The sequence below is a fragment of the Salvia miltiorrhiza genome, chromosome 8, assembly GCF_028751815.1.
Source record: "Salvia miltiorrhiza cultivar Shanhuang (shh) chromosome 8, IMPLAD_Smil_shh, whole genome shotgun sequence".
NCBI lineage: Eukaryota > Viridiplantae > Streptophyta > Magnoliopsida > Lamiales > Lamiaceae > Salvia > Salvia miltiorrhiza.
Genome location: NC_080394.1, coordinates 46,264,271 through 46,287,429, shown reverse-complemented (window position 1 = coordinate 46,287,429; position 23,159 = coordinate 46,264,271). Strand labels below are relative to the sequence as shown.

The 23,159-nt window shown below is 37.0% G+C and overlaps 3 protein-coding genes across 3 annotated transcripts; all 3 read left to right on the top strand.

Annotated features, from left to right (window-relative positions):
• The first annotated feature begins 1,272 nt into the window (after positions 1-1,272).
• Positions 1,273-16,828, top strand: LOC130996819 (photosystem II CP47 reaction center protein). The gene is made up of 2 exons (XM_057922098.1): positions 1,273-1,470; positions 14,096-16,828. The coding sequence occupies exons 1-2, from the start codon at positions 1,313-1,315 to the stop codon at positions 15,390-15,392; spliced, it is 1,455 nt and encodes a 484-aa protein (XP_057778081.1). The 5' UTR covers positions 1,273-1,312; the 3' UTR covers positions 15,393-16,828.
• A 149-nt stretch (positions 16,829-16,977) lies between these two features.
• Positions 16,978-17,874, top strand: LOC130998550 (cytochrome b6; the record flags this gene model as incomplete). The annotated part of the gene is made up of 1 exon (XM_057923965.1): positions 16,978-17,874. A coding segment is annotated over one exon (696 nt), but the record flags the coding sequence as incomplete, so codon positions are not given.
• A 140-nt stretch (positions 17,875-18,014) lies between these two features.
• LOC130996822 (cytochrome b6-f complex subunit 4) lies at positions 18,015-19,100 on the top strand. Its single transcript, XM_057922100.1, has one exon. It carries the CDS (start codon positions 18,539-18,541, stop codon positions 19,061-19,063), a length of 525 nt encoding a protein of 174 aa, XP_057778083.1. The 5' UTR covers positions 18,015-18,538; the 3' UTR covers positions 19,064-19,100.
• Positions 19,101-23,159: the final 4,059 nt, after the last annotated feature.

The following is a 23,159-nucleotide window of genomic DNA, read 5'->3' as shown; positions in this document are numbered from 1 at the left end:
CTCGCTATCAACCTCTTGGCCTAAAAAAAGTAATCTTTCTCGATAAAGTCGGTTGAGTAGGGTAAAATTGTATCCCTTAGGAACCGTACATGCACCTTTTGATGCATACGGTTCAAAAAAAACAGCGAAGAAAAGAATCAATGTATAGATTCCAGCCCTCTTTCTTTTATTTTTCGAGTTTTTCTACCTTTTTACTTTTTCTTCAATTTTTCAAAAAAGATGCATTTTGATTTCTTCTTTGATAATATAAAAAAAGGGTAAATAAACTTATCGAATTTACTTCTCATTGATGTATTCTTTCATCGAAATTCAATCCAAATCGCGATGATATTTTCTTGTTCCTGAATGGGCCTCTTTCATCTTTTTAGGTTTATGCTCTACTCCGGGTAAAGATCCGCCCGATTTTGATTTGCACATATAGGACAAATCTTCCCATCACCATTTCTTATTGTTATGACTTTACAAATAATCATTTATGATACACGTAGTAATCATAAATATATTACCAATTGGGTTTTTCTAAACGGAGTCTGGATACCTCATTTTTTTCGTCCAGCCAAAGCCAACCATAAATTATTCTAATTGATATAATTCTATGAATTCCCCCAAATAATGCATTTAATTGCAGTTCACGCTCCAATTTTTCGATGATTCAATTTATCTTTCTTGGGCGAAACAGAGGATATCTCGGTCGGGGGAGAGAACGGGGAAATTCCATATGACCCAATATATCTGACAAGTCGCACTATACGTCAACCCAAGATGCATCTTCCTCTCCAGGACTTCGGAAGGGTACTTTTGGAACACCAATAGGCATGGATTGAAAGAAAAAAGGAATTAAATACTATATTTCACTTTGATGTGGAAACGTAACAATATGGTTTTATTGTCTTTATAATATTGACTTTATCATATTTATTTTATCCCTAGATTAGAAAAATTTAGAAAGAAATACAAAATAAATAAAGGAACATTTTTACGAATAGATCCTTCTAATGATAAATGAAGGATGGACACATTTACTCATAGAAAATGGTATCAATCCACCATTGCATATTGGTACTTATCGAGTATAGAATAAATCTGCTTCTCTTTGTTCTTACGAACCGAATTCTTCCATTATTACGAATAGAATATAGAATCCTAACCCTTGTTAGGAAGTAATCTACTGAACAGGGGAAGTCTATAGGATAGTCATAGTATAACCTTTCCAATGCAATAAAGTTACGTAGTGTCTATTTTTCTTCGATAAAGGGGTATTTTCCATGGGTTTGTATTGAATGATTCCGGCCGGTTGCTTTCCGTTCATATAATGCATACAACTCTGGTTGCTGGTTGGGCGGGCTCGATGGCTTTGTATGAATTAGCAGTTTTTGATCCTTCTGACCCTATTCTTGATCCGATGTGGAGACAGGGTATGTTCGTTATACCCTTCATGACTCGTTTAGGAATAACCAATTCGTGGGGGGGGTTGGTGTAATACCCGGACTTTTGATGACGTGTTTAATTGCTTGATTTTGAGTAATTAGGGTTTAGATCCCTTGTTTGATTTACTTTGTAAAGAGATGAAGAGTTATATGAAGTTTTGTTGTTATATTTTAAAGATGTTGAGATGTTCTTTTGATGATGTGAGGATGATGTGGGATTTTATATCCGTATTTGAGTTTGAGTATTTGAATAATTCTAGATAATTATTTGAATGAGAACGGTGAACTCGGAAGTGAAATCTGAGTCCGTTAAGACGTTTTTGAAATTTTTGACTTTTTGACGATGAATAGTAAAATACGGCTATTTCGTCTTTTTGTCGACTTTCAAAATCTTACGTGCACGTCGTCGAGAAATATTCTTAGTTTTTCGATACGAGTCCAATAATGAAAGTTTTTATTTTTGGACGACGAGTGAATAGTAAACCGGGATTTCTCGATAAACGAACCGAGCTCGTTTATCAGAATTTCGAGAACGAGCTTGTATTTTCTATATTTATATAGAATTACGAGTGTAATGAAAGTGAGTAGAGGTTGAGAGGGCGAGTAACGAAGAGTATGGTAGTTAGTCGTTAAAACGAGACGAGACGAGATATTTAACGACTAAATATCTAACCTACCCTTAACCACCCCCCAACCGCCCAACACCTTTCCCCTCACTAACTTATGGCTGCTACAGCCAAACACTCACGCACAACACACAAACTCACACACACAACACCTAAAACACACACCACTCACGCCATTTTCATTTTTAGCTTGAGCTCAAGCTTTTGAGCTCCGTTTTGAGCGAGGAGACGAGCGCCGAGCACCTTTTTGATCATAGATTCACGTAGGTAACATCTCTACCTACGTTTTGATGGTTTTCTTTTCGATTTTCATCGACGTCGAAAAACGTCGATTCTCGACTTTATTTTGAAACGACGTCGGATCGTCGTGAAATTTTAGTATGTTGTTCTTGGGTAGATGTTGAGCATGTTTAATGAAGGGAGTAAGAACGGAACGGACCGTAGCTATGAAACCCATGAGGGCAGCCCCGTTTTTCACATATTAGCTCGTCTTTCGATTTTTGTTTGATCGTTTTGACTTGATATTTGTGCTTAGGGGTATGCTAGAATCGATATATATTAAATTTGTATTTTTCCAAGCACGAAAATTGTATAAGTTTTTAGAATATGATTATTTAAATTCGTGAAGTTTGGGACGTTGCATGATGAATATTATTGCATATATGTGTTCTACGATATCACATGAGCATGCTAGATTAAATTGGGAATTTTCGAGGAAGGTTAGAAACGAGAAGCATGAGGACCGAATGGTTTGATGCCCGGATGTGAATATTTGATTTTTATTTGAATGATTTGAGTTTATATATGTGTTTATATCTATTAAATATTGCACGTATAATTTACTTAGATTAATTTGAACACCGAGGTTCAAATTTGATGAAGGCCGTGAGTCATAAGGCCAGAGACGAGCGATGCTCGATTTTAAGTTGAGATATGTGGCGTATGTGAAGTCATGTAAGTGAACTAGCAATGCATATGAGTTAATGCAATGTTAGTAAGACTTTATGAATTATTTGAGTATTTATGAGATGAGCATGATTAGTAAGTTATCGAGGTTTTTGAGTTGCATGAGGAATGCATATAAAATGGCTAAGTATGAGAAATTAGCATGGATTAGATTTATTAGTTTAAATGAGATAAATAAGTTAGAGAAGCATGTTAATTACTTAAAGTTGGAATTTAGTATTTTATTACTATGTTGAAGATTTAATTGAGAATTATGAGTATGTTAAATTGTTAAGATATGATTTATTATTTGAGTTTGTTGTCGATTATATGTCTAAATGGAGTGAGTGTGAGAGTTATGTTTAACGCACATAAATGTTGGTATCTGACACTCGAACAATTGGTTTCGAGTATAAATGATAGTTGACTGATAAAGAGTTTTGATGATTTTGAATTGTTGGTTTGCGTTGAAGAGATGTCAAGATGTTAAGTTTTGAGTTGAGAGACGAGTTCACGTAGTGAGATTCACGCGTTGAAATCTCGTGGCTGACGTTATGTATGAATAGGTCATGCCGAAATTTTTAGTGAATACTTTGATATATCATCAAATAATCATTATAATTTCTTAGTGAAATTAGGATTTGAGCATAGTCAAAAGAGAGATGAACATTAGAGATACTAATGTTTCATAAAAGAGATTAGATTATTAATCGAGTTTTCTTTAATAACTTCTCACTGATTCTTCATAACGATGAAGGTCCTTTTGGGAAGTAACGACTTGAGGGAGAGAGTGACGTTACTCATTGATACAGAGACACAACGAGGTGGGCTTTCTTAAACACGTATATAGAGATCCCCTGCATACAGGCCTCTTATATGAAATGAAATGAATGATATGATATAATTGTTAAGTTTCGATTTTATGAAAATGATCAAATGATGAATGGTTCTTTATGAAATGAAATGAAGGGAATTATTATACGAAGGATGTTATATTGATGTTATTGCATTGCCAAATTTTTGATGTTTTGGTACGTTATCTATCTGCTTGAGATGAAGAATTCGGTCCTATGCTAGTGTAGATACTAGTAAGGATTTGTGTACACTGAGGTGGTCGTGAGTCATCGAGCGGGTTGGCCGATCACAGTGCTGCAGAGGGAGGCCTCCCTCTCAGTACTTGATGTTATAACAGATATGATACTTACCTGATGAGAAAAGTCCGCGCAGACAACTTTGAGGAAATGAAAATGAGTTTAGCTAATACAGGGCTTTCAAACAAATTCCTTGTATTATGCATATGAAATGGCAATGACAATATTTATAGCTTTATAAGAATGAGATGTTTGGCATGTGTTCACTGAGTGCTTTTGTACTCAGCCCTGCATATGTTTTCTAAATGTGCAGGTTGAGCTGATGTGGTGATGGTGCTGCAATGAGCGGAGTCTCCAGGGTTGTTAATAAATAGTTAACCTGTCTAGAATATGTCTTCATACATATGTCTAGCTACTTTCCGCTGCAAGATGTTGTTGATGTTATAGTATGTTATGTCATACTTTGAGTCTTAAAAGAATGGTTTCATATGATGTATAACTTGATTAATGATATTTATTAAGTTTTTATGTTGTCTTTCATAGACTGCTTAAATGTGTATTAATGAGTAAATACGACGAGTTTTCTTAAGTTGAGTAAGATTTACAGTTCCAAATGACGCCCCTTTCTTCCCCTTACTCTTTAACCCCATCCCTAGTCGTAGATCACTCGGCTTAACTATCCTTAGTTAGGGCGGGCTGTGACAGAGTGGTATCAGAGCGAAGGAAAGCTCTGAATTAGAAGTCTTGAGTGTAGTCTAGAATGAGTTACTAGGCTAATAGTTATTAACAACCGTGAGCTCAGCGCACCATCACACCAGGCTCAACGAGGTATGTAAAATTTCAAAGTTTATTTGACGTTAAATTTTGAAGACCATGATGTTGAGGTTATATGATGAGTTATGATGTTACACTTTGAAGATGCATAGTTTGAGTTTGAGGATGACAACATGATTAATAATGAGTTATTATGTTGTAAGAGTATGATGTTGATGTTATATGATGAATCATGAGAGAGTTTATATCATATGATGTTATATGATTGAGGATGCATAATTATGAGTTATGATGTGATGTATTTGAGATGTTTTGTGATGAGAATTGTTTGAGCAGTTGTGATAAGTCACGATGATTTAGATGAAGGAATCTAATGTCATTGTTAAGAGAGATTTTCTACTAAGTAGAAGGATGAAATGAGAACTTAGAGCTAAAGCTTGAGAGAATTAGCAATTGCTTTAAGTACTTGTTGGTATGAGTTATGAGTTTGAGTTATGAGCTTGAGTATAATAGCATGATTAATGATGAGTTATTAGCATGCTGCAATGAGATATTGTACGATATGTTTGAGATGTTTTGTAACGCGAGTTTTGCTCACGCAACCTGAATGGTACTTGAGAAGGTATTATGAGCCATAGTCTTTGGAGATGGCTTTGAGAGAGAATTGTTTGAGTTGTCTTACTGAGTCGCGATGATTTAGATTAAGGGATCTAATATCATTGTTTAGAGAGGTTACCTACTATGTAAAGATGGGACGAGATGAGAATTTAGATGTTTTGAGCTTGAGTTTTAAGAAAACAGTACTACTTAGTAGGAGTTTTGCTAAGTTATGTTTTGTTTATTTCTGTTGCTGGAGCTAAGTAGAGTTAGTTCCTAGAGTCACCTTTAAGTTCTCCTTATAGGTTGGCCAGGACTGTTGGCATTGCACGAAAGTGGACTGCTGTGAGATCGAACTCAGGGAAGATCGGATACGAGGACGAGGCATACAGTATGTGGTACAGAGATACCCTAGCAGATTTTCAAACACATGTTCATAGACTATGAAAGGATGAACGCCTTATGGTTGTTACTAGACTGGATGGCATTGTGTACCTAGTCCCCGTGCTACCAATCGAGTGGTAGGATTGAGCAAGGAAGAAATCCTCTCAATATGATGGGACGTGTCGTTTTGAGCGCTGGACCCACAAGAGATGGGATTTGTTACAGATACCCAGATTTTCTATGCGATTATATTGACCGGATGCCTGTTTTCTACCAGGGACTCCAGAAGAGTGTAGTAGATATCGAGTCGATTCTTGAGTATCAGTTACCAAAGATGATAAAATGATAAACGATAATGAGAATGAGAAGTAGCCGAGGAGGGCTAGAGTTGATGAAAATGAGAAGAGAAGCCGATGTAGGCTAGAGCTAAGGATGATCTTGAGAGTATGAGCGGTACACCCTCGTTTTTGATTAGTTTCAATTACATTACGATGTATATAACTTACTTAGGAGATACTGGTACTTGAGCTTTTGACATAATGATAGATGAGCATGCGAATATAGTACCCTACTGATGTTAGATAGATGGATGTTCCTAGTGTGCTAAAGTAGCAACTAGATGAGTTAACTGGTGGAAATTACCGTAGGAGGTCCAGACCGAGACATAGTACTATTAATGGTGTCGGCTTAGAAGGTACATCACGATAGATACTATGGTTTTCGTAGGGTTTATATGACCCATTTATGTAAGTCCTCTAAAAGAGGCATTCTACTGATGGATATATTGGGTTGACCAGAGTGGTCTTTTTGTTAACATTTCGTGAGTGCTTACTGCCTTACAAATGAATGTTAAGGTGACCGTGAGGGTTTCCTTAGAGTTTAAGTTAGTGAGTTGAACTTGAGTTTCGATGACGCTTAGAGTGTTGGTTGAGTTGAGTTTTTCCTTTTTGTGATTACAAAATGCCTTAAAGATTTCATCAAGAGTGTGGCGTGGAGGATAGGTGAGAGACAATACTCCGCCACCACCACCGCAACATGAGAGGAGATTCGAAAAATATTGAACATTCGGAACAAGAGTCTAGAACATAGGACCCTAAGTTTGAGCTTTTAGCTTGCTGGTGCGAACTTAAGTTTTGTTATGTATAGTATGTTGAGGGTTTAGAAGATACAGAACTTCCAAGTTCGGGATAGTATATCCCGTGTGACTGGGGAGTGATTATGTTGGACCTGGCCAGTCCGCATGATCTAAATCTCAGTAGACGTGTTTTGGGTTTATAAACCCACGTGTTTCAACTTTCGGTTGAAAAGCCAGATGGGTTCTTACTCTAGGTCATTTTTGTTCGACCTGGTAGTTACTTCATTCTACCCTCTGGTCATTCATTTGAGTCTCTTGAACAATTTGTTTTGATGTCGTTCTAGGGTTGGACCCTAACAACTTTTGAGTTATCCTATTAGATTCTTTTGATGTATAAGACTAGTGAGAGGCACGTCAGAGGACTTTAACACCTGAGCAACTGGTAGACTATACTTGAGAACAATTGAAGACTACTCTTGAGAAGTATGTACCGAGGAGTACAGTAAGCAGCGAGAGGCTGATTATCGAAGTTTGATGCAAGGAAAGAAATCGGTTGTAGAGTATAATCGAGAATTCTGTGAGCTATCACGATTTGCTCATCAGAAGATGGATACTGATGAAGAGATGTCTGAGTTTTATGTGCCGATTTAAGGCAGGACTTTAAGGTAGTATGGGCAGGTTATTGGATGCACCAGTTAGAATCTTGTTTAATACAGGAGCCCTCGCATTCTTTAATTGGTTGAAGCATGTTACCTTCAAACTCGAACCAAAACAAGCTAGTCCCGAGTTGAGAGTAATCACTCCTGTAGGAAGAGCTACTACAGTTTCTCACATGATTTCTAACTTAGAGCTTGAGTTAGGATCACTAAAGATGAGAGCAAGAACCTTGCACTTAATGCCTATGTGGAACGTAGACATTATTCTAAGGATGGAATGGTTAGCAGAGAACTTTGGCCCGATTGATTGTAAGAAGAGACTGATAACTTTCCAACCACCTGGGAAGGAACATACATGTTTTCACGGCATTGATAGAAAGAAGAGAGTTCCAATCATTTCGGCACTTCAGGCGTCGAAATTGGTAAAGAAGAAAGGAGCACAAGCTTACCTAGTTTACTTGAATGATGAAGGAGAATCAAGTAAAAAAAAACTTTGAGGATGTAGCAGTGGTAAGGGAATATAGAGATGTATTTCCCGAGGTCTTACCAGGATTGCCACCAACAAGACAGTTGGAGTTCACTATCGACCTAGAACCTGGATCAGCACTAGTGTCGAAGGCACCCTATAGAATGGCGCCTAAGGAGCTACAAAAGCTGAAGATTCAGCTGCAAGAATTGCTCGAGTTAGGTTTTATTTGACCTAGTGTATCCCCGTGGGGAGCACCAGTACTTTTTGTCAAAAAGAAGGATGACACGTTGAGAATGTGCATAGATTATCGAGAACTGAATAAATTGACACTCAAGAACAAATATGCTTTACCGAGGGATAGATGACTTGTTAGATCAATTAAGAGGAGCGAGCTTTTTTCTTAAAAGTTGACTTGAGATCAGATTACCACCAGTTGAAATATTGACAGAAGGATATACCTAAGACAGCTTTCAAATGAGGTATGAGCACTATGAGTTCATAGTTATGCCATTCGGTTTGACGAAGGCACCAGTAGTTTTCATGGATCACATGAATCGAGTTTTCATCAATAACTGGATAAATTTGTCCTAGTTTTCATAGATGATATTCTCATCTATTCGAAGAATGAGCAGGGGCGCCAAAACATTTGAGAACGATGTTGGAAACGTTAAGAGTTGAGAAGCTTTTTGCCAAATTCACCAAGTGCGAGTTTTGGTTGAACGAAGTAACTTTTCTAGGATATATTGTATCACCCGAAGGAATTAAAGTTGACCCCGCCAAGGTACAAGCTGTACATGAGTGGAGATCACCAACTACGCCTAACGAGATTCGCAGCTTTTTAGGCTTAGCAGGATACTATCAGAGGTTTATTGAAGGATTTTTCACGATAGCAAGACCGATGACATAATTACTTAGAAAAGAAGCTAAGTACAATTGGAAAGAGGAGTGTGAAGAGAGTTTTTAAGAGCTTAACGGAAATTGACTACCGCACCAATGCCGATAGTCCCGAAAATGAATAAAGAGTATACCATCTACACAGATGCGGCAAAGAATGGACAAGGATGTGTTTTGATGCAAGAAGAAAGAGTTATAGCCTATGCATCACGATAACTTAGACCCCACGAGATAAATTATCCAACGCATGATTTAGAGCTTGCAGCAGTTGTGCATGCCCTGAAAATTTGGAGACATCATCTCTACGGAGTTAGATGTGAGATTTTCACGGACCACAAAACTTTGAAATACTTTTTCGAGCATAAGGATATTAACATGAGGCAAAGGAGATGGCTCGAATTAGTAAAGGATGTTAACTGCGACATTAATTATCACCCTCGCAAGGCCAAGGTAGTAGCCGATGCATTGAGCCGAAAGGTCTCGTCAAGTTAGGATGTCTTCTCACGAGAAAGGATGAGCTTATAAAGGACTTTGACAAGATGAGGATAGAGATGATAAAACCACCAGGGACGATAGCGAGTATTGTTGCGACGATGCCTAGTTTGAGGAAAATGGTGATTGAAGCACAAGGAAAGATGAGACAATGAACAAGTTACGAGAAAAGATAAGAGCAGGAGATCTCAAGAGTTACAAAAAAAAAAGCATCAAACAATGCTATCTTATTTGAGGGGAGAATATGCATTCCCCGCGATGATGAACTTAAGAATACGATCATGAGTGAGGCTCATGACACGCCTTACACCGCCCACCCAGGAGGCACAAAGATGTATCAGGTTGTGAAAAAGAGATTTTTGTGGGACGGAATGAAACAAGACATAGCTTCGTTTGTAGAGCGATGCTTAGCTTGTCAGCAAGTGAAAGCATTACACCAACGACCCTATGGGAAGTTAAAACCGTTGGAGATTCCCGAGTGGGAATGGGATCACATAGCAATGGATTTTGTGACAGCTTTACCCAAAAGTCAAAGAGGAAATACAGCAATTTGGGTGATTGTAGATCGACTAACAAAATCTGCACATTTCATTCCGATCCTAATCGCGTATGGACCAGATAAGTTAGCACAATTGTACGTTCGTGAGATTATAAGATTGCATTGAGTACCGGTGTAGATCACCTCAGAGAGAGATTCAAAAAAAAAAATATTACATCACGTTTTTGGATGAGTTACAGAAAGAGTTGGGTACAAGGATGAATTTTAGCATAGCAGACGATAGAAGATATGATAAGAACTACTATCCTTGATAGAGGAGTACATCGGGAGAATGTGTTGCCACTAATTGAGTTTGCCTATAAGATGTGAGACAAAGTTTCTAGATAGGAGACGAAGTTTTCTTGAAGGTTTCACCCTCAAAGGGGATGAATAGATTTGGAGTTAAAGGACAGCTTAGACCCAGGGTTATAAGTCCTTACGAGATATTGCAAAAGATAGGTCCAATAGCGTACAAGTTGGCTTTGCCACCTAGCTTTGGAAATGTGCATAACGTGTTTCACGTGTCACAATTGAGAGGATATATTTTCAACCCAAACCATGTGGTTTACTAAGAAGAAATGATCTTAGAAATTGACTTGAGTTATGAAGAGAGAGAGACCTCAGATGATGCTAAATCATAAGATTCGACAATTGAGAAATAAGTCGATTGCACTGGTTAAAGTCCAGTGGAGACGTTATAATTAGAAAGAAGTGGAAAGAGAGCTTGATGATAAGATGTGAGAGAAGTACCCGAAACATTTACAGAAGGTACAAATTTCGGGACGAAATTTATTTTAAGGGGGAGGGTATGTAATACCCGGACTTTTGATGACGTGTTTAATTGCTTGATTTTGAGTAATTAAGGTTTAGATCCCTTGTTTGATTTACTTTGTAAAGAGATGAAGAGTTATATGAAGTTTTGTTGTTATATTTTAAAGATGTTGAGATGTTCTTTTGATGATGTGAGGATGATGTGGGATTTTATATCCGTATTTGAGTTTGAGTATTTGAATAATTCTAGATAATTATTTGAATGAGAACGGTGAACTCGGAAGTGAAATCTGAGTCCGTTAAGACGTTTTTGAAATTTTTGACTTTTTGACGATGAATAGTAAAATACGGCTATTTCGTCTTTTGTTGACTTTCAAAATCTTACGTGCACGTCGTCGAGAAATATTCTTAGTTTTTCGATACGAGTCCAATAATGAAAGTTTTTATTTTTGGACGACGAGTGAATAGTAAACCGGGATTTCTCGATAAACGAACCGAGCTCGTTTATCAGAATTTCGAGAACGAGCTTGTATTTTCTATATTTATATAGAATTACGAGTGCAATGAAAGTGAGTAGAGGTTGAGAGGGCGAGTAACGAAGAGTATGGTAGTTAGTCGTTAAAACGAGACGAGACGAGATATTTAACGACTAAATATCTAACCTACCCTTAACCACCCCCCAACCGCCCAACACCTTTCCCCTCACTAACTTATGGCTGCTACAGCCAAACACTCACGCACAACACACAAACTCACACACACAACACCTAAAACACACACCACTCACGCCATTTTCATTTTTAGCTTGAGCTCAAGCTTTTGAGCTCCGTTTTGAGCGAGGAGACGAGCGCCGAGCACCTTTTTGATCATAGATTCACGTAGGTAACATCTCTACCTACGTTTTGATGGTTTTCTTTTCGATTTTCGTCGACGTCGAAAAACGTCGATTCTCGACTTTATTTTGAAACGACGTCGGATCGTCGTGAAATTTTAGTATGTTGTTCTTGGGTAGATGTTGAGCATGTTTAATGAAGGGAGTAAGAACGGAACGAACCGTAGCTATGAAACCCATGAGGGCAGCCCCGTTTTTCACATATTAGCTCGTCTTTCGATTTTTGTTTGATCGTTTTGACTTGATATTTGTGCTTAGGGGTATGCTAGAATCGATATATATTAAATTTGTATTTTTCCAAGCACGAAAATTGTATAAGTTTTTAGAATATGATTATTTAAATTCGTGAAGTTTAGGACGTTGCATGATTAATATTATTGCATATATGTGTTCTACGATATCACATGAGCATGCTAGATTAAATTGGGAATTTTCGAGGAAGGTTAGAAACGAGAAGCATGAGGACCGAATGGTTTGATGCCCGGATGTGAATATTTGATTTTTATTTGAATGATTTGAGTTTATATATGTGTTTATATTTATTAAATATTGCACGTATAATTTACTTAGATTAATTTGAACACCGAGGTTCAAATTTGATGAAGGCCGTGAGTCATAAGGCCAGAGACGAGCGATGCTCGATTTTAAGTTGAGATATGTGGCGTATGTGAAGTCATGTAAGTGAACTAGCAGTGCATATGAGTTAATGCAATGTTAGTAAGACTTTATGAATTATTTGAGTATTTATGAGATGAGCATGATTAGTAAGTTATCGAGGTTTTTGAGTTGCATGAGGAATGCATATAAAATGGCTAAGTATGAGAAATTAGCATGGATTAGATTTATTAGTTTAAATGAGATAAATAAGTTAGAGAAGCATGTTAATTACTTAAAGTTGGAATTTAGTATTTTATTACTATGTTGAAGATTTAATTGAGAATTATGAGCATGTTAAATTGTTAAGATATGATTTATTATTTGAGTTTGTTGTCGATTATATGTCTAAATGGAGTGAGTGTGAGAGTTATGTTTAACGCACATAAATGTTGGTATCTGACACTCGAACAATTGGTTTCGAGTATAAATGATAGTTGACTGATAAAGAGTTTTGATGATTTTGAATTGTTGGTTTGCGTTGAAGAGATGTCAAGATGTTAAGTTTTGAGTTGAGAGACGAGTTCACGTAGTGAGATTCACGCGTTGAAATCTCGTGGCTGACGTTATGTATGAATAGGTCATGCCGAAATTTTTAGTGAATACTTTGATATATCATCAAATAATCATTATAATTTCCTAGTGAAATTAGGATTTGAGCATAGTCAAAAGAGAGATGAACATTAGAGATACTAATGTTTCATAAAAGAGATTAGATTATTAATCGAGTTTTCTTTAATAACTTCTCACTGATTCTTCATAACGATGAAGGTCCTTTTGGGAAGTAACGACTTGAGGGAGAGAGTGACGTTACTCATTGATACAGAGACACAACGAGGTGGGCTTTCTTAAACACGTATATAGAGATCCCCTGCATACAGGCCTCTTATATGAAATGAAATGAATGATATGATATAATTGTTAAGTTTCGATTTTATGAAAATGATCAAATGATGAATGGTTCTTTATGAAATGACATGAAGGGAATTATTATACGAAGGATGTTATATTGAAGTTATTGCATTGCCAAATTTTTGATGTTTTGGTATGTTATCTATCTGCTTGAGATGAAGAATTCGGTCCTATGCTAGTGTAGATACTGGTAAGGATTTGTGTACACTGAGGTGGTCGTGAGTCATCGAGCGGGTTGGCCGATCACAGTGCTGCAGAGGGAGGCCTCCCTCTCAGTACTTGATGTTATAACAGATATGATACTTACCTGATGAGAAAAGTCTGCGCAGACAACTTTGAGGAAATGAAAATGAGTTTAGCTAATACAGGGCTTTCAAACAAATTCCTTGTATTATGCATATGAAATGGCAATGACAATATTTATAGCTTTATAAGAATGAGATGTTTGGCATGTGTTCACTGAGTGCTTTTGTACTCAGCCCTGCATATGTTTTCTAAATGTGCAGGTTGAGCTGATGTGGTGATGGTGCTGCAATGAGCGGAGTCTCCAGGGTTGTTAATAAATAGTTAACCTGTCTAGAATATGTCTTCATACATATGTCTAGCTACTTTCCGCTGCAAGATGTTGTTGATGTTATAGTATGTTATGTCATACTTTGAGTCTTAAAAGAATGGTTTCATATGATGTATAACTTGATTAATGATATTTATTAAGTTTTTATGTTGTCTTTCATAGACTGCTTAAATGTGTATTAATGAGTAAATACGACGAGTTTTCTTAAGTTGAGTAAGATTTACAGTTCCAAATGACGCCCCTTTCTTCCCCTTACTCTTTAACCCCATCCCTAGTCGTAGATCACTCGGCTTAACTATCCTTAGTTAGGGCGGGCTGCGACAGTTGGAGTATCATAGGCGGAACTGTAACGAATCCGGGGATTTGGAGTTACGAAGGTGTAGCTGGGGCACATATTGTGTTTTCTGGCTTATGCTTTTTGGCAGCTATCTGGCATTGGGTCTATTGGGATCTAGAAATATTTTCTGATGAACGTACAGGAAAACCCTCTTTGGATTTGCCCAAGATCTTTGGAATTCATTTATTTCTCTCCGGGGTGGCTTGCTTTGGTTTTGGTGCATTTCATGTAACAGGTCTGTACGGCCCTGGAATATGGGTGTCCGATCCTTATGGACTGACGGGAAGAGTACAGCCTGTAAATCCGTCCTGGGGCGTGGAAGGTTTTGATCCTTTTGTTCCGGGAGGAATAGCTTCTCATCATATTGCAGCAGGTACACTGGGCATATTAGCGGGTCTATTCCATCTTAGCGTTCGACCGCCACAACGTCTATACAAAGGGTTACGTATGGGAAATATTGAAACTGTACTCTCCAGTAGTATCGCGGCTGTCTTTTTTGCAGCTTTTGTTGTTGCTGGAACTATGTGGTATGGTTCAGCAACTACTCCCATCGAATTGTTTGGTCCCACTCGTTATCAATGGGATCAGGGTTATTTCCAGCAAGAGATATATCGAAGAGTTAGCGCCGGGCTAGCCGAAAATCAAAGTTTATCAGAAGTCTGGTCTAAAATTCCTGAAAAATTAGCTTTTTATGATTATATCGGCAATAATCCGGCAAAAGGAGGATTATTTAGGGCAGGCTCAATGGATAACGGAGATGGAATAGCGGTAGGATGGTTAGGACATCCTATCTTTAGAGATAAAGAAGGGCGTGAGCTTTTTGTACGTCGTATGCCCACTTTTTTTGAAACATTTCCAGTCGTTTTGGTAGACGGCGACGGGATTGTTAGAGCGGATGTACCTTTTCGAAGGGCAGAATCCAAGTATAGTGTTGAACAAGTAGGTGTAACCGTTGAGTTTTATGGCGGCGAACTTAATGGAGTCAGTTATAGTGATCCTGCTACTGTGAAAAAATATGCTAGACGTGCTCAATTGGGTGAAATTTTTGAATTAGATCGCGCAACTTTGAAATCCGATGGTGTTTTTCGTAGCAGTCCAAGGGGTTGGTTTACTTTTGGGCATGCTTCGTTTGCTTTGCTCTTCTTCTTCGGACACATTTGGCATGGTGCTAGAACCTTGTTCAGAGATGTTTTTGCCGGCATTGACCCAGATTTGGATGCTCAAGTAGAGTTTGGAGCATTCCAAAAACTTGGGGATCCAACTACAAGAAGACAGGCAGTCTGATACAAGACCGCTTTGGCATTTTTCCCCTCTATTTTAGGGGGGATTTTACATAGAGTACCGGAGTGAATTTGAATCACCGCTTTTTTTTTTGCTCTTTCAAGATGATTCCCAAAAATAAAATGAAAAAAAAAAAAACGAACAAGTAGGAAAGCTATAATTGTAAACCACGATCAAATTTATGGAAGCATTGGTTTATACATTCCTTTTAGTCTCGACTCTAGGGATCATTTTTTTCGCTATTTTTTTTCGAGAAACACCTAAAGTTCCAACTAAAAAGGTAAAATGATTTTTCATTATCTCAATTGAAGTAATGAGCCTCCCAATGCTGGGAGGCTCATTACTTCAACTAGTCCCCGTGTTCCTCGAATGGATCTCTTAGTTGTTGAGAAGGTTGCCCAAAAGCGGTATATAAGGCGTACCCGGTAAAACTTACAAGTAAACCAGATATAAAAATGGCGACTAGGGTTGCTGTTTCCATTATGATTATATAATTTCAAGACCCCAACGTATCTATCATAAGATCGTTTATTTACAACGGAATCGTATACAAAGTCAACAGATCTCAATGAATAGAATAGGATTTATGGCTACACAAACTGTTGAGAACAGTTCTAGATCGGGTCCAAGACGAACTACTGTAGGGAGTTTATTAAAACCATTGAATTCGGAATATGGTAAAGTAGCTCCCGGGTGGGGAACGACTCCATTGATGGGTGTCGCAATGGCTCTATTTGCGGTATTTCTATCTATTATTTTGGAGATTTATAATTCTTCCGTTTTATTGGATGGAATTTCAATGAATTAAATCTATAAGAATAACAAAGTCCTAGCTTTTTGAATAAAAAATAAATAAGTTAGAACTCAATTTAAGGGCTTATTCTATTTTGGTAGTTCGATCGTGGAATTTATTTCTTTCTGTATTTCCGGAATATGAGTGTGTGACTTGTTATAATTGATTCTATTGATAGTACAGAGGCTAGATCTGTCACCTTGATAAAGATGGTTCTACTTCGTCGGATATTTGTTCAAATATCTGGAACACGAACTAGATTAAGAAATAGTTGAACTATGATTCATACTGAATATTTGACCTCGTATCCGGCGGCAAAAAAAATGCAACCTGTTTGAAAAAAGAAAAATCTTTCTTTTTTTTTTAGTCATTTTATCTAATTCATGAAATACGTGATCAACCAAGATCAACCGAGGGTTCTTACTCAGAGAATCCTTGGGTTAGCTTAGGATTTTTTATTAAATCGTCGTGGTTCGAGTATGAATCTGAGGTTTTAATCAATTCATAGGGTCTTAACAAGAGAATTCCTATTAAATCACTAATAAAGAAAGGAAAAAGCCTTAATTAGAGACAAAAACAAATTAAATTTAAATAAAAAGAAATAGGTAAAGAGAAGATTCAAGAGGCCCGTAAGAATCAAAATAAAGACGGTTGAGCCAACTTGATATTTTGGTATTATCACCACAAAGAAGAGCTTTTATAATAGAGAAGATTGAATGGGAGATTAAGAAGTTTCAAACTTTCTATTCCATTTCTGACTATTCTTTTTTATTAGGTGTTTTTGCTTGAGCTGTACGAGATGAAAGTTTCATATACGGTTCTAAGGGGGGGATTTTCACCTATCTCAATAAAGTCTATGATTGGTTCGAAGAACGTCTTGAGATTCAGGCGATTGCGGATGATATAACTAGTAAATATGTTCCTCCCCATGTCAATATATTTTATTGTTTAGGGGGAATTACTCTTACTTGTTTTTTAGTACAAGTAGCTACGGGGTTTGCTATGACTTTTTACTATCGTCCGACCGTTACTGAAGCTTTTGCCTCTGTTCAATACATAATGACGGAAGCGAACTTTGGTTGGTTAATCCGATCAGTTCATCGATGGTCAGCAAGTATGATGGTCCTAATGATGATTCTACATGTTTTTCGTGTGTATCTCACTGGTGGATTTAAAAAACCCCGCGAATTGACTTGGGTTACAGGTGTGGTTCTGGGAGTATTGACCGCATCTTTTGGCGTAACTGGTTATTCCTTACCTCGGGACCAAATTGGTTATTGGGCGGTGAAAATTGTAACAGGTGTACCTGAGGCTATTCCTGTAATAGGATCGCCTTTAGTAGAATTATTGCGCGGAAGCGCTAGTGTGGGACAATCCACCTTAACTCGTTTTTATAGTTTACACACTTTTGTATTGCCACTTCTTACTGCTGTATTTATGTTAATGCACTTTCCAATGATACGCAAACAAGGTATTTCTGGTCCTTTATAAATATAAAGAAGATATAGAATAGATATTTGCAATCAATCATTTATCACTTAGAGGAGGAATGATAGGATTTTATTGCTACAAGTATGGATTATTGAAATAATAAGACATACGTTTGGATATTTCCCTTCAACCAATCGTGTCAAATAAATAATATTGTGTAGTTGAAGGGAATTCTTCGAAGAGAAAATGGATTATGGGAGTGTGTGACTTGAATTATTGATTGGTCTGTGTAGATATACGTCTGCCACATCGGAATTCACAACCAAATGTGTCTTTGTTCCAACCACTGTGTAACCTCTATACAGAAGATAGACTGGTTCGCTTGAAGAGAATATTTTCTATGATCATATCCAAATCCTGTTGTACATGAGTAGGCTCCGTAAGATCTAGTATAATGAATTTACCACTTCAATACTTACTTAAAATTGAATAGTATGGAAATGCATTCATTTCCTTTGCATTGATATGATTGATAATACTATCGGGGTGAAACAAGAGATCTAAAGAAAAATAAAATTTAGGCTAGACTAAATTAGTAACAAGTAAACCTTTTTTGTGTGTATCTCCCACTATTCTATTTTGGAGATAACATAGTAATCGTAAAGTCTGAGACGACCCAGAAAGCAAAAGTACTTGATCATAACCAACTTTGTAAGCCGACTTGGGTATTGAGTATTTACTTAGACTTAGAACCGAATTCTTTGCAATGGATGGTTGTAATTTCGGAAAAAGAGTCCAATTTTTCTTACTCTTACATTGAATCATTCATATATGTGTAGATATAGCCAACACATAGAACATAGATTTTTTATAGATTCATTTGGTTCTTTTGAGTCTTGCTCGAGCCGGATGATAAAAAATTATCATGTCCGGTTCCGCGGGGGGATGGATCTATAAGAATTCACCTATCCCAATAACAAAAAAACCTGATTTGAATGATCCTGTATTAAGAGCTAAATTGGCTAAAGGCATGGGTCATAATTATTACGGAGAACCCGCATGGCCAAATGATCTTTTATATATTTTTCCAGTAGTAATTCTAGGGACTATTGCATGTAACGTAGGCTTAGCGGTTCTAGAACCATCAATGATTGGTGAACCGGCAGATCCGTTTGCAACCCCTTTGGAAATATTACCAGAATGGTATTTCTTTCCCGTATTTCAAATACTTCGTACAGTGCCCAATAAATTGTTGGGTGTTCTTTTAATGGTTTCAGTACCTGCGGGATTATTAACAGTACCTTTTTTAGAGAATGTTAATAAATTCCAAAATCCATTTCGCCGTCCAGTAGCGACAACCGTCTTTTTGATTGGTACTGCAGTTGCCCTTTGGTTGGGTATTGGTGCAACATTACCTATTGATAAATCCCTAACTTTAGGTCTCTTTTAATTTGATTCAATTGTGAAATAACACGACGTGTGTATCTAGGGAATAGTCGCTTCAAAGCGAATTCTCCCTAGATACATCTATTCAAGAAAATTTTGAATTTCTTTCGAATATATGAATTGTGCTACAGATTCAAATCTTATATCTTAATTTAATTATCTTAATTAAACCCAATAGATTTAAAATTTCTTTTTTGGTAAAAAAATTGCGAAATGTTGTTCTAGAATGTCCAATATCCCTTTTACATCTCCTAGGCGAAAATGCTCAATTTTCATAAGATCTTCTTGACTCTTATTCATAAGGTCCAATAATGTATATATATTGGACCTTATAAGGCAATTATAAATTCTAGGAGACAATTCGGATTGATCAATAAAAATCGATTTCAATGCTATTTTGTTTTTTTGGACTTTATTCAATTTATCGTGAAAAGTAAAGGGGGATAAAGGAACCCTATGTTGATTGTGCTCTAAAGGTAAGTTTTCTTCGTCCTTATATAAAAAGGGAATAAATAAATCAATCAAAGTCCGAGAGGCTTCATGAAGTGCTTCTTTCGGAGTTAAACTGCCATTTGTCCATATTTCGAGAAACAGTATCTCTTGTTTTTCATTCCCATTTCCATAGGAATGAATACTATGATTCACATTTCGAACAGGCATGAATACAGCATCTATAGGATAACTTCCATCTTGAAAGTTCTGTGGCATCTTTCTAAGATATCCGCGATTTCTCTCAATTTCTAATCCAATATGCAAATTAATTGGTTCTGTCAATCTAGCTATATGTTGTGTATTGTCGACGATTTCTACATAAGGTGGTAAGATGATATCTCGAGCAGTTACATATCCAGGACCCCTAACACAAATAGACGCGTCACAAGTTCCATATAGATTACTTCTCAATACAATTTCCTTCAAATTCATTAGAATTTCGTGGGCCGATTCTTGAATACCTGTTAGAGTCGAATATTCGTGGGAGACATTCTCGGATTTTACACGTGTGATACATGTTCCTTCTATTTCTCCAAGCAAAGCTCTTCGCATCGCAATCCCTATTGTGTCGGCTTGTCCTTTCATAAGCGGAGCCAGAATAAATCGACCATAATAAAGACGTTTACTGTCTGTTCTTGATTCAACACACTTCCACTGTAGTGTCCGAGTAGATACTGTTACTTTCTCTCGAACCATAGTAATAATATTTTTTTTGATTGAATTATTTATTTCTCTTGTTTCTCTTGAAATTGATTCACTGTTTATTTCTACACACGTCTTTTTTTCGGAGGTCTACAGCCATTATGTGGCATAGGGGTTACATCCCGTACAAAAGTTAATAGGATACCACTTCTACGAATAGCTCGTAATGCGGCGTCTCTTCCGAGACCGGGACCTTTTATCATGACTTCTGCTCGTTGCATACCCTGATCTACTACTGTACGAATAGCATTTGCTGCTGCAGTTTGAGCGGCAAAGGGTGTCCCTCTTCGCGTACCATTGAATCCACAAGTACCGGCCGAGGACCAGGAAACCACCCGACCTCGTACATCTGTAACTGTGACAATGGTATTATTAAAACTTGCTTGAACATGAATAACTCCCTTTGGTATTTTACGTGCACTTTTACGTGCACCAATACGTACATTTCTACGTAAACCAGTTCTCGGTATAGCTTTTGCCATATTGCATCATCTCATAAATATGAGTCAGAAATATATGGATCTATCCATTTCATGTCAAAACAGATTCTTTATTTGTACACTGAGTTCTTTAGTGAGTCTGATTATCCCTTTATCCTTGTCTTTGTTTATGTCTCGGGTTGGAACAAATTACTCTAATGCGCCCCCGTCTACGGATTAGTCGACATTTTTCACAAATTTTACGAACGGAAGCTCTTATTTTCATATTTTTCATTCCTTATCTTAATTCTGAATCTACTTCTTGGTAGAAAATAAGTTTCTTGAAATTTTTAATCTCGAATCGTATTGAATAAAAATCACCTAATCTTTTGAATCCTTGTTTCGGAGTCGATAAATTATACGTCCTCTGCTTGAATCATAACGACTTACTTCAATTTTGACTTTATCCCCGGGTAGTATCCGTATAAAACTACGTCGGATCTTTCCCGAAACATAACCTAGAATCAGATCCTCATTATCTAACCGAACCCGGAACATGCCATTGGGAAGCGATTCAGTAATTAAACCTTCATGAGTCCATTTTTGTTCTTTCATTCCAGGTAAAGCCTCCTTGAGGTATCAACTAATGGAGGAGAAACGATATTAGACAACTCACCCCCCTTTCTTTTTATATTTCTCAAATAGGAAGAGGTTTCGGATTTCATTTGGATATGAAATGGATTACCATATATAACATAAAATTTCTCCGCCGATTCCTTCTAGTCGAGCTTCCCGATCTGTCATTATACCCCGAGAAGTGGAAAGAATTACAATACCCATTCCACCTAAAATTCTAGGAATTCGTTGAGAGTTAGAATAGATTCGTAGACCGGGTCGGCTGATCCGTTTTAAATTTAAAAAATTTCTATAGGGTCTTTTCCTATTCCTGCTATGTCGCAGGGTTAAAACCAAAAAATTTTTGTTTTTTTCTCGATGTTTTCTGACGTTTTCGATAAAACCTTCTCGGAAAAGTATTTTAACAATATTTTCAGTAATATTAGTAGATGCTATTCGAACAACTCTTTTTCTATCCATATCAGCATTTCGTATAGAGGTTATTATCTCAGCAATAGTGTCTCTACCCATGATGAATTAAAACTTTTGTCGTCCCAAAATTGGATATAATTAACATGTTTTTCTTTTTTTTTATTGGTTTATGAATATAAATTTTTCAAGGTATATGCGCAAAACACAAGCTACGAATTAATCTAGTTCTTAATCTATTTCCCTTCAAATACCCCAAAAATTCAGATCTCTTTTTTTTTTATTTTATAATACTTCGGGAGCTAATGAAACTATTTTAGTAAAATTTAATTGTCTCAATTCGCGGGGGATTGCCCCAAAAATGCGAGTTCCTTTTGGATTTCCTTCTTGATCAATCACAACTGCAGCATTGTCATCATATCGTATTATCATACCGCTGTCACGTTTAAGTTCTTTACAGGTACGAACAATTACAGCTCTGACTACTTCTGATTTTTCTAGGGGCATATTTGGTACGGCTTCTTTGATCACAGCAACAATAACGTCACCAATATGAGCATATCGGCGATTACTAGCTCCTATGATTCGAATACACATCAATTTTCGAGCCCCGCTGTTATCCGCTACATTTAAATAGGTCTGAGGTTGAATCATATAAATTTTTGAATCTATTCTTCCAATGCAAAGGATGAAGAAAATAAAAGAAATATTGTTTGTCTAAGTCTAAAAAAGAAATAGGCGATTTTGTTTCATCCCCAAGACTCATTTCTCTATGTTCTACATTTTCATCCCGAAATAATAAATTGAGTTCGAATAGGCATTTTGGATGCTGCTATTAAAATAGCCCTTTTAGCTATATTTTCGGTTACTCCACCCATTTCATATAGTATTCGCCCTGGTTTAACAACAGCTACCCAATATTCAGGGGATCCTTTCCCCGAACCCATACGCGTTTCATCAGGTCTTACTGTAACTGGTTTGTCTGGAAAGAGACGGACCCATATTTTTCCACCACGGCGTGCATTTCGTGTCATTGCCCGGCGACCTGCTTCGATTTGTCTCGATGTGATCCAAGCGAGTTCAAGTGCTTGAAGAGCATATTTACCGAAACAAATATGATTACCTCGATAAGATATTCCCTTCATTCTTCCTCTGTGTTGTTTACGGAATCTAGTTCTTTTGGGGTTATAGTTGATGGTTGTTTCGGAATTCCATCTCTACTACAGAGCTGGACGTGAGAGTTTCTTCTCATCCAGCTCCTCGCGAATAAAAGGATTCCAAATTGAATTTGAATTAATTTGAATAGCTATTAGAACATTTTTATTTTAGAAAAAATGTTCTTTTTTTTCTAACGTCCTAATAAATCTTTATTGTCTTTTATCCGAGTTTACCAATTCAAAAAAAAAAAGAAGGTTTTCGCGGGCGAATATTTACTCTTGCAAT

Excerpts from the sequence above, each read along its gene's own strand:
- LOC130996819 (XM_057922098.1), top strand. The coding sequence starts at position 1,313 with ATGCATACAACTCTGGTTGCTGGTTGGGCGGGCTCGATGGCTTTGTAT. Across the intron at positions 1,471-14,095 it reads ATAACCAATTCGTGGGGGGG|TTGGAGTATCATAGGCGGAA; the intron begins GTTGGTGTAATA and ends GGGCTGCGACAG.
- LOC130996822 (XM_057922100.1), top strand. The coding sequence starts at position 18,539 with ATGTCCGGTTCCGCGGGGGGATGGATCTATAAGAATTCACCTATCCCA.